This window comes from Ailuropoda melanoleuca, chromosome 15, assembly GCF_002007445.2.
Source record: "Ailuropoda melanoleuca isolate Jingjing chromosome 15, ASM200744v2, whole genome shotgun sequence".
NCBI lineage: Eukaryota > Metazoa > Chordata > Mammalia > Carnivora > Ursidae > Ailuropoda > Ailuropoda melanoleuca.
Genome location: NC_048232.1, coordinates 91,499,175 through 91,513,403, shown reverse-complemented (window position 1 = coordinate 91,513,403; position 14,229 = coordinate 91,499,175). Strand labels below are relative to the sequence as shown.

The 14,229-nt window shown below is 52.4% G+C and overlaps 1 protein-coding gene across 1 annotated transcript in view; it reads right to left on the bottom strand.

Moving 5' to 3' along the window:
- SHANK3 (SH3 and multiple ankyrin repeat domains 3) overlaps window positions 1-14,205 on the bottom strand; it is a gene marked incomplete at its 5' end in the record, with an annotated part of 48,378 nt that extends 34,173 nt beyond the window's left edge. Inside the window, 11 exons of the mRNA XM_034643701.1 lie at window positions 145-205; window positions 1,257-1,400; window positions 2,691-2,964; window positions 8,490-8,556; window positions 9,505-9,582; window positions 9,989-10,105; window positions 10,271-10,438; window positions 10,534-10,685; window positions 10,760-10,868; window positions 12,932-13,003; window positions 13,864-14,205. Coding sequence (XP_034499592.1) covers window positions 145-205; window positions 1,257-1,400; window positions 2,691-2,964; window positions 8,490-8,556; window positions 9,505-9,582; window positions 9,989-10,105; window positions 10,271-10,438; window positions 10,534-10,685; window positions 10,760-10,868; window positions 12,932-13,003; window positions 13,864-14,205 — 1,584 coding nt within the window. The remainder of the gene's footprint in view (window positions 1-144; window positions 206-1,256; window positions 1,401-2,690; window positions 2,965-8,489; window positions 8,557-9,504; window positions 9,583-9,988; window positions 10,106-10,270; window positions 10,439-10,533; window positions 10,686-10,759; window positions 10,869-12,931; window positions 13,004-13,863) is intronic.
- Window positions 14,206-14,229: the final 24 nt, after the last annotated feature.

Here is a 14,229-nt window from a genome sequence, read left to right as displayed (position 1 = left end):
GCTCCCGGGCGCGCCGGGCTCGCTCCATGCCGCGGCCGCTCCTCGCGCCCCGCCTCCTCCGCGGCCGGGCTCCTCCCTCTGCGGGCGGCGGCGCCGGCCGGCCCTCCTCCCTCTCCTCCAGCGGCCACCTCACCGCGGCCCCACCGCGGGAGAGGCCACCGGGCGAGGGGCACTGCAGCGCACGGAGGGCGGAGGAGAGGTCGGACTGAGGAGGGCGGGGAACGCGGTCAGCAGAGCCAGGTGGGAGCTGGGGAGGGACTGGGGGGGCGGCTCCGCGGCCAGGAGGGCTCCCCCAGCGGTCCGCCCCCACCTCCCTGCTCAGGCCTTGGCCTTCTCCTCCACCTGGCCACTGCCATGTGCTGGGCGCCCAAATCCGCCTCCAGACCTGTGTCTTCTCCTCCTCGACACCTGTCTCTGATGCCCATGCCCACTCCGTGCTGACCACCTTCCCCGGACGGCTCCCCGACCTGGGCACCGAGCCTAAGTCTCAGAGGTCCTTTACCTTCGCGGTGCTCTAAAGCCTGCACTGGCTCCCTAGTACCTAGGCAGCCCAGGTCCACATTCTCAGGCAACAGCCAGGCTCTCGGATGAGAACTAGCTACACTCCAGCCGCATGGTTGGGCATCTTCCCTTTCCTCCTCTGGGCTATTCATGATGCCGTCCACAACACTTCAACTATTCTAACCCTACTCATCTGTCCAGTTATTAAGTTACTGTCTCTCAGCTACAACCCCATTTTTCTCTGCCCTGTTCTGTGATGCTGGGGGTACTCTGCCACACATTGCGGGGAGCTAGGGGGCTTCATGCCAGGCTCTGCCAACAGGGGGCGCTGGGGGGGGCAGACTGGGCCTCCCTGCACACATTCCCCCCCAAACACCCCCTTGCCCCGCCTGCCCCCGCAGCTCAAATGCCACCCTCTCTCCTTTAACCAAAAGGGCTCTCCTCCCCTGAGGTCTTCTCCCTCCATGGTGCACCAAACTTCCTCAGTACCCTCCTGGCCACTCACAAGGAGCTTCCCTTACCTGAATCACTGCCCATCTAACTGCCTCTTAGTCCTGGGCCCCAGGGGTCAGTGTCCTGAGACCTTTAGGACTCCCTGCTATTATCTCCCACCACATCTGGCACTCTAAGCACTGACTAAATGTTTGTAGAAAAATAGTAATAACCCTGCTGTCCCACACACAGCAGGTCTTAGTTCTATGTTTGCCAAAAGGATAAATGAATATACAAAAAGTAAATGAAAACAGGGTACCTACAGGCTTTTGTTTCTGCAAAACTGAAACATCCCAAAGTTTATTCTTTTAGCCACTGGCTGTCCTACCCTTAAGAAATCCATGGGACATGCAAAAGCTTCAGGGGAGAACTGAGGTGATTTGGAGGAAGACAGACAGCCTTGGAGTCTGGGCAGAGACACGGAGAGAGAGGAGACATCACAGATTACAGCTGCACAAGTGGGGACAAAGGCAAAGGAAGAAATTGCTTTATAAGCTCCTGCTGCACCCCAAGCCCTCTGCTGAACACTCAGGCTTAGAAAATTTGGGAGCCAGGTCTACCTGGGGCCCAATTATGCTGCTTCCTAGCTCTGTGACTTTAGACAAGTCACTTACCCCATCTGAGCTTCAGGACCCTCATCTGTAAAACAGTGTTCATAGAGCACAGCCTCATGTATGGCCAAGGTTAAGAGAAACGATACACATATGCTGCTCGGCCCAGCTGTCATCTTCAAAACAAAATGCTGTTTATGTAACTCATTCAACAATGTCTCCTGAGCACCTTCCATATGACTGGCTCTGGGAGGAAGACAGCTCCTGCCCTCAAAGTGCCAGGAGGAGAGATGCCTTAAGCATCAATGGCTGGACTATGCTGTGGGCCAGGGGATCCCAGTAGGGACCCCTCACCTGCCCAGGTTCTGGAAGGCTTCCGAAGGAAACAACTGTGTGAAATTACCCCTACCTTACTGATGAGAAACCCAGGCACAGAGTGATTAGCTGACCTGTCAAAGGCCACAGTCAGCAGGCGCCAGACCCCAACTATCTATCTACAGAGCCAGTGCCCCCCTTCCTACCCCCCACTGTCCAGCCCATCGAGGCCAGTGGTGCTCTAGCCCAGGCTTCCACCTCTAAGTTCTGGGGATGCCAAGTCCCTCCCATGTCCCCGGTTCTCAGGGTCCCAGCGCTAATGATACGGGGTCTTGTGGTTCAACAGGGCTGGAGAGGTGGGGGAAAGACAAACACTTCCCCTTGGAGACAGGGCTAGGGGTCACCTATAGGTTTCAAGCTCTCATGGAGATGAAGCTCCATTCCCTAACCCCTTACCACACACCATCCAGTCCTGCCTCATTTCAGCCTTTACCCTCCTTCTAGCACTGCAAGAACCTTTGTAAAGCACAGAGCTGGCCAAACCCTCTCCTTCAACATCCTCCCGGAGTTCACCTCAGGACAGGCCCAGCTCCAACCAGATCAGTATGGGGGACCCTGCTCCAGCCAACAAGGGCTCACTTTCTTCCCTTTCCCATCCAGGGAGGCCTGTATGGGGGGCCTGGCAGTCCCCCACCCCAAGCCTCAGCCCATCACTGTAGAGGTGCCAGGCACCACTAGGTCTCTCCCTGCCTCTCCATGCTGGCTCCTCCTGCTTGGGTCCCAACACCCCACCCACCCAGACCCTGCCAGGGTCTCCCAGACCCCTCCTACCTGATCTTGCTCTGGCTGCCCCTGCCTGCTGTGGGGCCACCGATGTCATTCTCTTGGTCACCATCCCGATCTCGGTCTTTCTCCTCCTGCAGCCGCTGGAGCAGCAGCTGATGGGGGAGGCTTCGCAGCGAGGGTCCAGGAGAAGCTGCCGGTTGCACCTCACCCTTCAGGTTGATGTCACTGGCTGAGCGCTGCAGGGGCCGAGGGGAGGCCAGGCCACTGGGGCCAGCCAACCGCCGCCGCTTTGCATAACTGGGGGTTTCCCTGAATGGTACTGGGGTGGGAGTGGGGGGTACAGATGAGATCTGGGCAGCCAGATAGGGTGACCAACTTACCCTGGTTTGCTTTCCAGATTTTAAAACTAAAATCCTATGTCCCAGGAACTGCCTCAGTCCTGGACAACCAGGACAGTTGGCCAGCCTATGACTGAAGCTACCATTGGGGGTCACATCCCAAACTGCCTCTAACTCTAGCTTCAGGGGTAGAAGCCTGCTCCTCCTGTCAGCTAAATGAGGTCTTGGGCATGCTCAGATCTGCTCTTGGAACTATCCATTTCACAGGCTTCAGCAGAGGCAGAACAGGCCACATGTGACAAATCTCACCAGGCTACTGCTATACTGGACCATCTATAGTTAACTATAATGAGGGAAACCATAAAAGACGTTCTAGACCAGGGTTTGGCAAACTTCTGTAAAGAATCAGACAGTAACGATTTCAGACTTTGCAAGCCGTATAGCCTCTGTCCTAAGGACTCAACACTGCTGCTATAGCACAAAACAGCCACAGAAAATATATAAGCAAATGGGTGTGGCTGAGTTCCAATAAAACTTTATTTAAAAAGCAGATGGTGATTTAAAAAACATGATCCAAATATATGCTATTTACAAAGAATCCCTTTGGATCCAAAGACATGAGTAGGTTTAAAATAAAAGAATAAAGGAAGATATTTCATGTAAATAGTAACCAGGAGGGCTAAGTAGCTATATTTACATCAGACAAAACAGACTTAAAGATAAAAAATATTACAAGAGACAGAGGACATTGTATATTGATAAAGGTGTCAATTCATCAAATATATTAACAATTATTAACATATATGCACCAAACAACAGAGCATCAAAATATATGAAATAAACATTAACACATTTGGAGAAATAGACAGTTCCATAATGATATTTAAGACTTCAACACCCCACTTTCAATAATGGATAGAACATCTGGAGGGACAATCAATAAGGACATAGAAGACTTGAACCAATTAGACCTAACAGGTATGTGTATAGAACACTACAGAAAACAAGAGAAGAATATATATAATTCTCAAGTGCACATGCAACATTTTCTAGGACAGGCCATATGTGAGGCCACAAAACAAGTCTCAATAAATTTTAAGTGACTGAAATCACACAAAATATCTTTTCCAATTACAATGGGATGAAGCTAGAATTCAAGAACTAAAACAAACAAACAAATAAAACCTGAAAAATTCACAAATACATGACAATTAAACAACACTCTCTTAAACAACCACCATGTGACAAAACAAATCACAAGGAAGTTAGAAAACACTCAGAAAATAAAAACAAAAACACGCCAAAACTTATGGGAGACAGCAAAAGTGGTGCCAAAAAGGAGATTCATAGCTGTAAAACATCTATATCAAAAAAGGATAAAAGTCTCAAATCAATAAGCTAAATGCACCTCTTAGGAACTAGAGAAGTTCCTTCTCTGAAGGAACTAGAAAAAAAGAAGCAAACCAAACCCAAAGCTAGCAGAAGGAAGGAAATTAGGATAGACAAAGATAAATGAAATAGAGAACAGAATATAGAGAGAATGAAAACAAGAGTTGTTTGTTTGAAAATATCCACAAAACTGACAACCTGTAGCTAGACTGACTCAGAAAAAAGAGAAGAGAGACACAAATAACTAAAATGAGAAGGAAGATTGTGGTGTTGCTACCAATCTTATAGAATTAAAAAGGATTAAAAGAGAATATATGAACAACTGTATGCCAACAAATTAGATCCAAGTTAGATGAGATGAACAAATTTCTAGAAAAACACAGATTACCAAAACTGACTCAAGAAGAAATAGAAAATCTAAACAGACCTGTGACAAGCAAAGAGATGGCTCAGTACTCACAAATCTCCCAACAAAGCCAAGTCCAGAGAGCTTCACTGGTGAATTCTCCCAAATACTCAGAGAAGAATTAACACCCATCCTTCTCAAATTCTTCCAAAAACTAGAAGAGGAAAGAACACTTCCTAACTCATTCTATGGGCAATTAAAAAGTAAGCAAAGGACTTAGTATTTCTCCAAAGAAAATATACAAATGGCCAATAAACACATGAAAGGATGCTCAACATCCTTAGCCACTAGGGAAATGCAGATCAAAACCACAATGAGATACAATGTCACACTGACTAGAACGGCCGTAATAAAATAATAATAATAATAATAATAAACCGATGATTACAAGTGTCAGCAAAGATTTGAAGACTTTGAAATTCTCCTACATTGCTGGTAGGAATGTAAAATGGTGAAAAACAATTTGGCAGTTTCTCAAAAAGTTAAATATAGAATTATCATATGGCCCAGCAATTCCCCTCCTAAGTTTATGCCCAAAATAACTGAAAACAGGTATCCAAACAAATAAATTTCACACATGTTCTTAGCAGCAATATTCATAAAACCTGAAAGGTAGAAACAACCCAAATGTCCTGTTGAAGAATGTGTGGATAAACAAAACTTTATACATACAAACCACGGAATATTATTCAGCCATAAAAAAGAATGAACCATCCTACAATATAGATGAAGCCTGAAAACAAGCAGAGTGAAAGAAGCCAAACACCAAATGTCACATATTGTAGGGCTCTAGTCATGGGAGCGTCTAGAATAGGTAAATCTAAAGAGACAGAATGTATGTTAGGGTTAAGAGAGGTTAAGAGGGAGGGGAATGTGGAATAATTACTTCATGTATGCAGGGTTTCCTTTTTGGGGTGATGAAAATATTTGAAATTCAATAAATGTGGATGTATAATACTCAGAATGTATTAAATACCACTGAGTTATTCGACTTAAAATAATTAATTTTATGGGATGTGGACTTAATTCTAAATGAAACATAAATCCTCCATTTTAAAGCCTCGATTTAAAAAAAAAAAAAATAGACTGTGGGCTGAATTTGGCCTGTGAGGCCTCACTTGCCAAGCCCTAGTCTAGACTCCTGTCAACAAAGTGTGAGCCGTGGACCATCAGCCTCACCTCAGAGCTGAAACTCTTTGGAAATGAAGACACTCACGCTCTACCCAGAGTCACTGAGTCAGAATCGACATTGAACAAGACCCCTAGGTACAGTGTGAGAACTTCCCTCTGGCCCTGTGGGACAGCAAGTCGGTGAGAACATGAAAGCATGTGTTTGAGAAACAGTGGGGGAGGATGTGGACCCTAAGTTGGCCCAAGAAGACAGAGGGGAAGACGCATCGGTAGCTGTTCCCAGGCCAGGATCTCTGCTTCAGGCCTATCAATCTAGAGAGGGCTGCCAATAGGTTTCAAGGTGTCCTGTCCCTTGAACGGTAACAGGTCCCAGCCTACCAGACCCTCTGCAAGGGCTTCCCTTCCTGAGGAAGAGGAAGGAGGATGGATGGGCAGAGCCTCCCTCCAGTTCTTCTGTGTGCAGGCCCATCCCGGGTCCCTGAGCTGGGATAAGACATGGCAACGGACTGTCACTGAAGAAGTGTCCCTGGAGTGAAGGTGTGCAGAGGGAGCAGGGGTGACAAGGACAGGTCCAAAGACAGCCTCTGCCCTAAACCCCCTTTATAAAAATGAACTAATAATAATCACTCCTTGACGGGTTGCGGAGAGAGTAAACTAAAATAACAGGGCTCATGAATGTATTACCTGCAGCTCAGCGACATCTGGCTATGTCATCGGAGTATATGCATGCTACCTGAGGAGACTAGGGTCCACAGCCAGCAAAGCCAATGGCCACACAGAGGCCAACTGGTCCGGACGCCTGCTCCATACCTCAGCTCAGCAACGACACGCCTAACTCCAAGGGTCAGCCAGACAGTGAGTCGTAATAATGGTGACTCTAGGAGCCCTAGTATCTCTGTCCACTATCAGGAAAATGAGGGGCAGCTGGAGACTTCCCTCTCTTGGCCACGACCAGACACCCTCCTCCCTCCAATGAGCTGAACCAATGTCACCAGCCGGAGTCTAGACACATAGAATCAAATCCCACACAAGGTCAGAGGAGGGAAGGGTATTCAAATAACCATAAAAAAACATATTTTACTTAAGAGAAACTGAGGCACAGAGGTCCTAAGCAGCTTTCCCACAGTCAAACAATCACAAGATGAGAGGATCCCACATGTCTACGCACCAGGGTTCTCCCAGGCTAACAACCACCTGCAAAACACTCACCAGCCCCAACCAGACCCTAACTGAGCCCTCACTCTGTCTCTTGTCCCTAACTCAAACCTCAAACCTCACCATGGTTCTCTCCCAATCAGAACCTGGATCTAAACTCTATGCCATGTCATGAGCTCAGTGGTTTACTCAACATGTCGCTCCTGATACTCGCTCTGCTGCAGCTGTGGAGTCTGCCCCACCCCAACCTTAGAGACTCAGTCCATGGTCACGGTCCCCTGGCCTTCCCAGGACATGAGAGACTCATAGCCAAGCCTCAGGGAGGAGGTCTGTTCAGGGTAGACTCTACAGAAGAAGAGTCCTTAAATGTGAACTTGACCTTAATCTCAACCCCAGTCCAAAATGCAACCCTAGCCCTGACCATAATAGAACCAAGACCAGCCCTAGCCCTTTGCTGTCCACTGTCCATAAGCTTTTTGGGTTTTTGTTTTTTTTAATAGGGACACTGCAACCATGGCAGAAAGGGGAGCCTGGGAGTCTGTGTTCCAGAGAGAACCATGGGCAGAAAAACCTGGCCCACCCAGGACAGAGGGAGCTAAGAAGGGAGCCCCTCTGTGGCCAGCTAGCTGAAGGGGTCGTCTTTCCAAGAGGGGAGACCTACCCTCTCCCATAGCCCTACCCACTTCACACAAGAGAGAGAAGGCAGGATCCCAAGGACAGGTCCCAGAGCAGCCCGGCACCCACCACCGACATGGGAGTGGGTGGGGACCTTCTTGAGGCTCCAGTGTGGTGGCTATGCCCATCCTCCTGCCTACCCTAGAGTCAAGACCAAGTGGCATCTCCTGGTTTCCCCTTCAGCACCATGAGTCAGACATATCCTGGGCTTCCCTGGTACACTGGCTCAGAGCTCAGTGCCCTGAAGATAGCTCTTCCCTTCTCCATTTGCATCCTGACCACTGTGTTTTGTTTTCTTTACATGATCTTGTCCTACTGAAGCACACTACGGGCTACTTAAACCAGCTCTTGCTCCAGGCAAGAGTGACACACCAAGGGTCAATGGCTGAGATTCACTGCCCCATGTCCCCAGTGACCTAACAGGAAATGAACCTTGACCCTCACTTCAACACCACTCTCAACCTAAGTCGACCCCTAAACTCAACAATGGCTCCAACCCACAGCCCTAACCTAACCATGCTCTCAACCCTTACTCAGATCCTTTGTCACTCCACACAGGCCCTTCCCTCGGCAGATTCCCCATCCTTCAGGGGCCATTAATGGACCATTGACCAAAGTATAACTGCAAGGAAGAGGCTCAGGGTATGGGGGGCTCCCTTATACCATCCCCACTGACCCCTGTACCTGTTGGGGACATGACTACCCCCACAAATCCACATCCAGCAGGGACCTGGGTTGGGCAGAACTCACCAACATCTGAGTCTTTATGGGTTTTGATGACCTCTGCGAGCTCAAAGTTCCCTGCGATGATGGCCACCTGAGGAGGGAGGGTGAGAGAGGGGACTCAGGGGTGCCAAACCTGTCCCCCTTGGCCACTGTGCATCCTGCCTGGGCTCCTGTGTGGGGTCTTCCTTGGTTGGGGGCCCCAGGCTCAGACCCTGGCCCCTGTCTAACCCACCACCCTAAGGGATTAAGAGGTTTCCTGGGACATGAGACTTTGAGCTAAAACCAGGACACTCCAGGTCTATGGGTCAGCCTGCTGATTCTCTCAACAGCCCCTCCATACAGACCATCGCTCCTGTCTCAGCCATGGTCCACCATTGCCTCATACCTGTCACCCTCCTTCTTCCCTTCCCTTGTCTCTGCATCTAGTCATACAACAGGCACTTCCAGACTCGCCCAAACCCACCCCTGACTGGACAGTCACAGAGGACCTACCTGTTTTCCTCACATCTCTGAGGAGACCTCTGAAGGCCCTCATTTCCGCTGAGAACAGAATCCCAGCTCCCTCTGTGGTCGAAAAGTCCCCATAACATGGTCTTAATTCCCTCACCCACAAATTCCAGGCCACAGAGAGACTCATGCGCCTGGTGCCAAGAACCAAACTCCGCTGGAGAAGGGGCTCAGAAACATCACCTGAATTAAGTCAGGGACTGGAAGTAACCCTCTCACCCCTGATTTAGCCTCTATACCCCACCTGTCTCTGGCAGGTCAAGCCCACACTGGTTCTCCCCCGACCCCAGAGGACTATGACCCTCTTGTTTCCCTGGAAGGAAGACAAGGGAACCGTCCACAGTGAATCCCCCCAGTCCACGAGCTGGGCGCTGCACTGCCCACCCCCTTCCTCTATCTCACCTTGGGCCAATCCTGGAGTGAGAGCTCCCTTATTGCCTTACAGGGTAAGAACCACGGTCCAGAGAGATCAAGTCACACAGAGACAGACACCCAGGAGTCAGCCTCACCCTCCCGTAAACCACTCTTGTACCTGGAAGGCTGTCTGGCTATTGTAATTGCGGACATCCTTGTTAGCTCCACGGAAAAGCAGGACTCGAGCACAGCTCTCCTGTTGGGAGGGTTGGAGTGGGGGTCACAAGTGGGCAGCTGGAGGGGCACAGTCAGGATGCAACAGCACACACTGGGGCACATAAGGGGGTCCAGGGCACACCCACCCACACCGACATGCCCAGTGCCCGTATGCATTGGCTAGGGATGAGCAGCTCAGGTACCCAACACACACAGGTCCCACTTGGCCCAGAAAGCCCAGATGTGCACAATTCATACCTGGTTGTTTGGAACACACATGTAACGTGTGCTCAGGCAACAGATGTGCACACGTAGGCCTGGAAGGCCACAATTCACAGCAGGCCACAGAACACGCACCCAGGATGTAACACACAGGACTAGACAGGTAAGCGAACACGGCACAGGGGCACCTGTACGCACACATGCATGCGTACACACAGTCACACCTGGTTATAAAGGGCACAGATGTGCAGGGCTGTGTTCCCTGAGGCGTTCTGAGCCCCCATGTCAGCTCCGTAGAACAGCAGGTGTTCCAGGTGCTGCACATGCCCAAAGCGGCAGGCCTGGGGGATGAGAGAGATGCTGTTGGGTCCCCGAACACAGTGCAGGACCCTCAATCCTACCAATAGGGTTGGGAAAGCCCCCACTGCCTCACAGAGCCAGGAACCTCCCTCCTACCCCCAGACAGAGGCTGAGACTCCCCCCGCCCCTTCACACTCCCTGCCCACCTGGTGGATCTCCTGCCAGCCGTTCTCATCTGTGGTCCCCAGCTGAGCATGGTCGTGAAGAAGCAGCTCACAGCAGAGGGCATCCCCGCCCCCCAGGGCACTGTGGTACAAGGGCGTCAGGCCGCGGCTGTCCTTGTAGTCAGGTGAAGCGCCCAGGTCCAGCAGGGTCTGAAGGCAAGGAGCCTCAGCATTCATGCGGGGCCCAGCTTCCTCCCTGCACTGGGCCATGTGCCCCTCCAGGCCAGGGCCCCGCCCACACTGACCGTCAAAGCTGCCGCATTCCGTTGGCGCGTGGCACAGTGCACAGCAGTGAGCCCATCTCGAGTGCGGAAGTCCAGGTGAGCACCGCCATTCCTCAACACCTTCAGCAGGTCCGTGGCATTGTCCAGCTGGGCCGCAAGGCTCAGAGGACACTCTGAGTTCAAGAGACAGATGAAGGTTAAGGTCCCAACCGCTCCAAAGCCATGCCCTTCCTGCTCTGCTTCTCACCTCCTGTGTCAGGATCGTGGAAATTGGGGTCCAGCCCCTTGTCCAGTAGGCGGGCCACCTTGTCCGTGCTGTGCAGCTGGACGTAATCCATGAACTTCTTCAGGTTTGCCTGGAATACCCAGCCGTCCTGGTCAGCCCAGCACCACAGTTACAATCATCTGCCACCCGCCTCCCACCACTAAGCCTCAGGCCACCGGTCACCCTACAGGAGCAGGTACTGCCCCACCTCCTCACACCTGTCACCCTACACCATGACCTTGTCACCCTTCATAGCACCTTAAGTCCTGTACTCTCACATGGCCATCTCAGCTCACTGGGCCCAGGTGCTGCTTGAAGTCCTTCCCTGCATCCCCGGCCCACTGCAACAGTCAGTCTCAGCCCAGCTAACCCCTCATCAAGGCCAGGTTGCCCTGGTCATGCCCCCAAGCAAATTTCCTACCCCAGCCTCAGCCACTGCTCTGACTCCTCTCCTCAGCCATGCTGCCCCAAGCTGCCCAGCCTGGAAGAGCCCAAGGCACCCAGGCAGGAGCCACCCCCAAGACAGCCCACATCCCCATCACTCCCAAGGGGGTCTGTTCCTTCTTCCTCATGAGATCACCCCAAGGCAGACCCCTATCCCTGAGGCCCTTCTTCACCCGTGGGTGGCCCCTCCTGTGACATGACTTTGCCTTTCATTCATTGACCTAGTCATGCATTAATTCACTCTGCAAAGCCTCACTGAGGCTAATGCTACAGATGGTGCTTCCAAAAGGCAAGTTGCCTTGGCTGGAGGCCCCAGGTCTTCTAAAAACACTCAGATTGCATCAGAAATAGGAGAGAGCACCATGGGAACCATTTCACAGGAGGTGTCCTCCTAAGGTGAGTCTAGACAATCAAACAGGAAGAAGGGTGCTCATGACAGGGGAGAGATGTCAGCCAGACCCAGAGGGGATGGTGTGATGGTGAGGGCTGGTTAGAGTCCAGGCAGGCAGAAACATGCTGGGCTGGGGTAAGGAGTTGAAACTCAATCTAAAAACAAGTGGGACTCACTAGAGGTCAATAGTCACCAGTGTCAACAGTGTCCTGTGGGTTGCTTGGGACAGTTTTAGAGAAGAGGTAACCATTTGGGGAGGAACCCAGAGTGACAGGGTCACAATGGGCCAAGTGGAGAGTGAGGGCAGTCTCTGCCCAGCCAAAATCATGGCCTCTATCCCCATGTGCCCCAGGGGCAGCAGAAAAGCCCGGCATGGAGGCTCCATGGTCACAGAGGGGTCACTGCGCCCAGAAGTGACAGTGCTCAGATCCTTCTCCTAAAACGAGACAGGCTCCAGAGACAGTCAATGAAGTGTCCAGTAAGCAAACGTCCCCTGGTCACTGGAACCTGAGGTGGGAGCTGAGGGGTCTGCCTGTGGGTAGGGGCCGTGACACCCACATTACCTCTCCTACATTCAGAGAAGGCAGTGAGGTGGCCCCCAAAGAATATTGGGGGTCAGGCCCACCTAGAATGATGCTCAGTAGGTGTCCCTAAGCACAGGGCCCCAGCGTCAGACAGATCTGGATTCAGCCCCAGTTTCACTGGCTGCACACCTGTAAGCAAGTCACGTCACTTCTCTGGGACTCAGTATCTTCCTCTGGAAAATGGGATAATAATAGTCCTTCCCAGGAGAAAACTGAGATGCCTAATTATGAGTGACCAGCACTGGCGGACCACTAAGTGCTAGGCTCCTTGTTCTCCCCACCCCTTCCCAGTTCCCCTAACTGAGGACATCAGGTGCTTGTTCACTTCCGTTCCATCCAGGCTCTCACCAAGACACCATACCCTATCACTCTCCACCACCACCCCCAGCCAGGGGCCCACCAGAGGGGTGAGCAAGAGTCTGATCTGACTGGAACCCGTCACCAGACCACCCACACAACAGCCATGGTGCTGGAGTCTGCACCCAGCCCTCCAGCTGCCCCAACGCCTACTCTGGGGCCCTGACACAAGAGAAAATGGCCTGAGCCAAGCTGGAGGGACTGTGGTCAGTCCCAAGCCAGGGTGGAGGATGGTGGGAGCAGAGGGAGGGCTCTTGGGAATTTTTAAAGGACATTTTTGATATCACAAAATCCAGTCAAGGCTGGGATGAAGCGAACACTGCTCATAGGGGCCAGGAGGTAGCCTCTGGAGTCCCTTCTCTATGGCTCCCTCCTTACCTTTGTGTGAAGCTTTGCAAACTGCTTATCATCAATGAGGTTCTGGGCATAAACTCGCCTCTTGTATCGAAACTGCTCGGGTAAAGAAAAGGCAGAGAAAAGGCACCCACCTGGGCTGAGTGAGCGAATGCATGCACAAAAAACTTACTCACCCTGCCAGCCACACAAATCTCATACGGACTACCATGGACATGGATGGGCTGCATGCCTGCTGTCCCATAACCTGCAACACCCCTTCTCTCTCATTCCCACCCCCAGGATTCCCTGGAAAATACCACTCCTTTTCCAAGACCTGATTCCAGGCTTACCTTCCTAGACATGCCCTGGGTAGAACTAACCCCATTTCCCTGTGCCACCAAAGAGGCCAAGCCAACTTTGAGCTCGACCACCATAAAGCTCACTTTAATGCTCATTGCACTTGCCACCACCACCCCAAGCTGTAAGTCTGTCCTCACACCTGACAGTGCACTCAACATCCTTGCCATTATGAATGGGTGCACAAATGAGAAAGACTTCGGTCTGCCCTCAGAGACTTCACGGCGGGGGAAGGGAACAGATGTGCACACAGGTAACTCGCTGGCTTACTCCACACACTGCTCTGCGCGCTCACACCCCACTCCGCAGAACCACTCTGTTCCCACCACACAAGACGCTGACTGCAAACACTGCACGCCACACACAAGGCTCGCCGCACGTACTGCTCACACCTCACACGCTACACACACCGCACACTGCGCCCTGCGCGCACACTGCTGTTCACTGCGCTGGGCACAGACACCACACACACACACACACACACACACACACGGCTGACTCCTCCGGTCCGCGTCCCTCACTGCCGTGCCCTTCACTGCTCTTGTCACGGAACTCCGTGGTCGTGCCCCGCGCGCTCGCCTCCCGCCCCCGGTCGCGCGCCCCCACCCGCCACTCACCTCCAGGTAGGGCAGGGGCGTGTCCAGGTTGGGCGGGTACTCCTGCAGGAGCCGCTCCTCGTCCAGGAACTTGCCGGCGCGGCCCCGGGAGGGCGGCTGGAAGAGCCCGTAGTTGAGCGCGTCCTGGAGGCTGTGGTTGAGGGCGCAGAGCACGCGCTGCTTGGCGGCCCACACGGGCGCGGCCGGGTCCAGGCGCAGACACTTCTGCGGCGGAGCGGGCTCATGAGTGCGGACCGGGTGAGCGCGGACCGGCCGCGCCCGGCCCGGCGCAGGGCACCAAGTCCCGGGAGCCCCCGTAGGAGTCCGGGGCTCGGGAGCCCAAGCCCCGGACCCCGCGCCTCCGCGTCCAGCAGACGAGGACCCGCC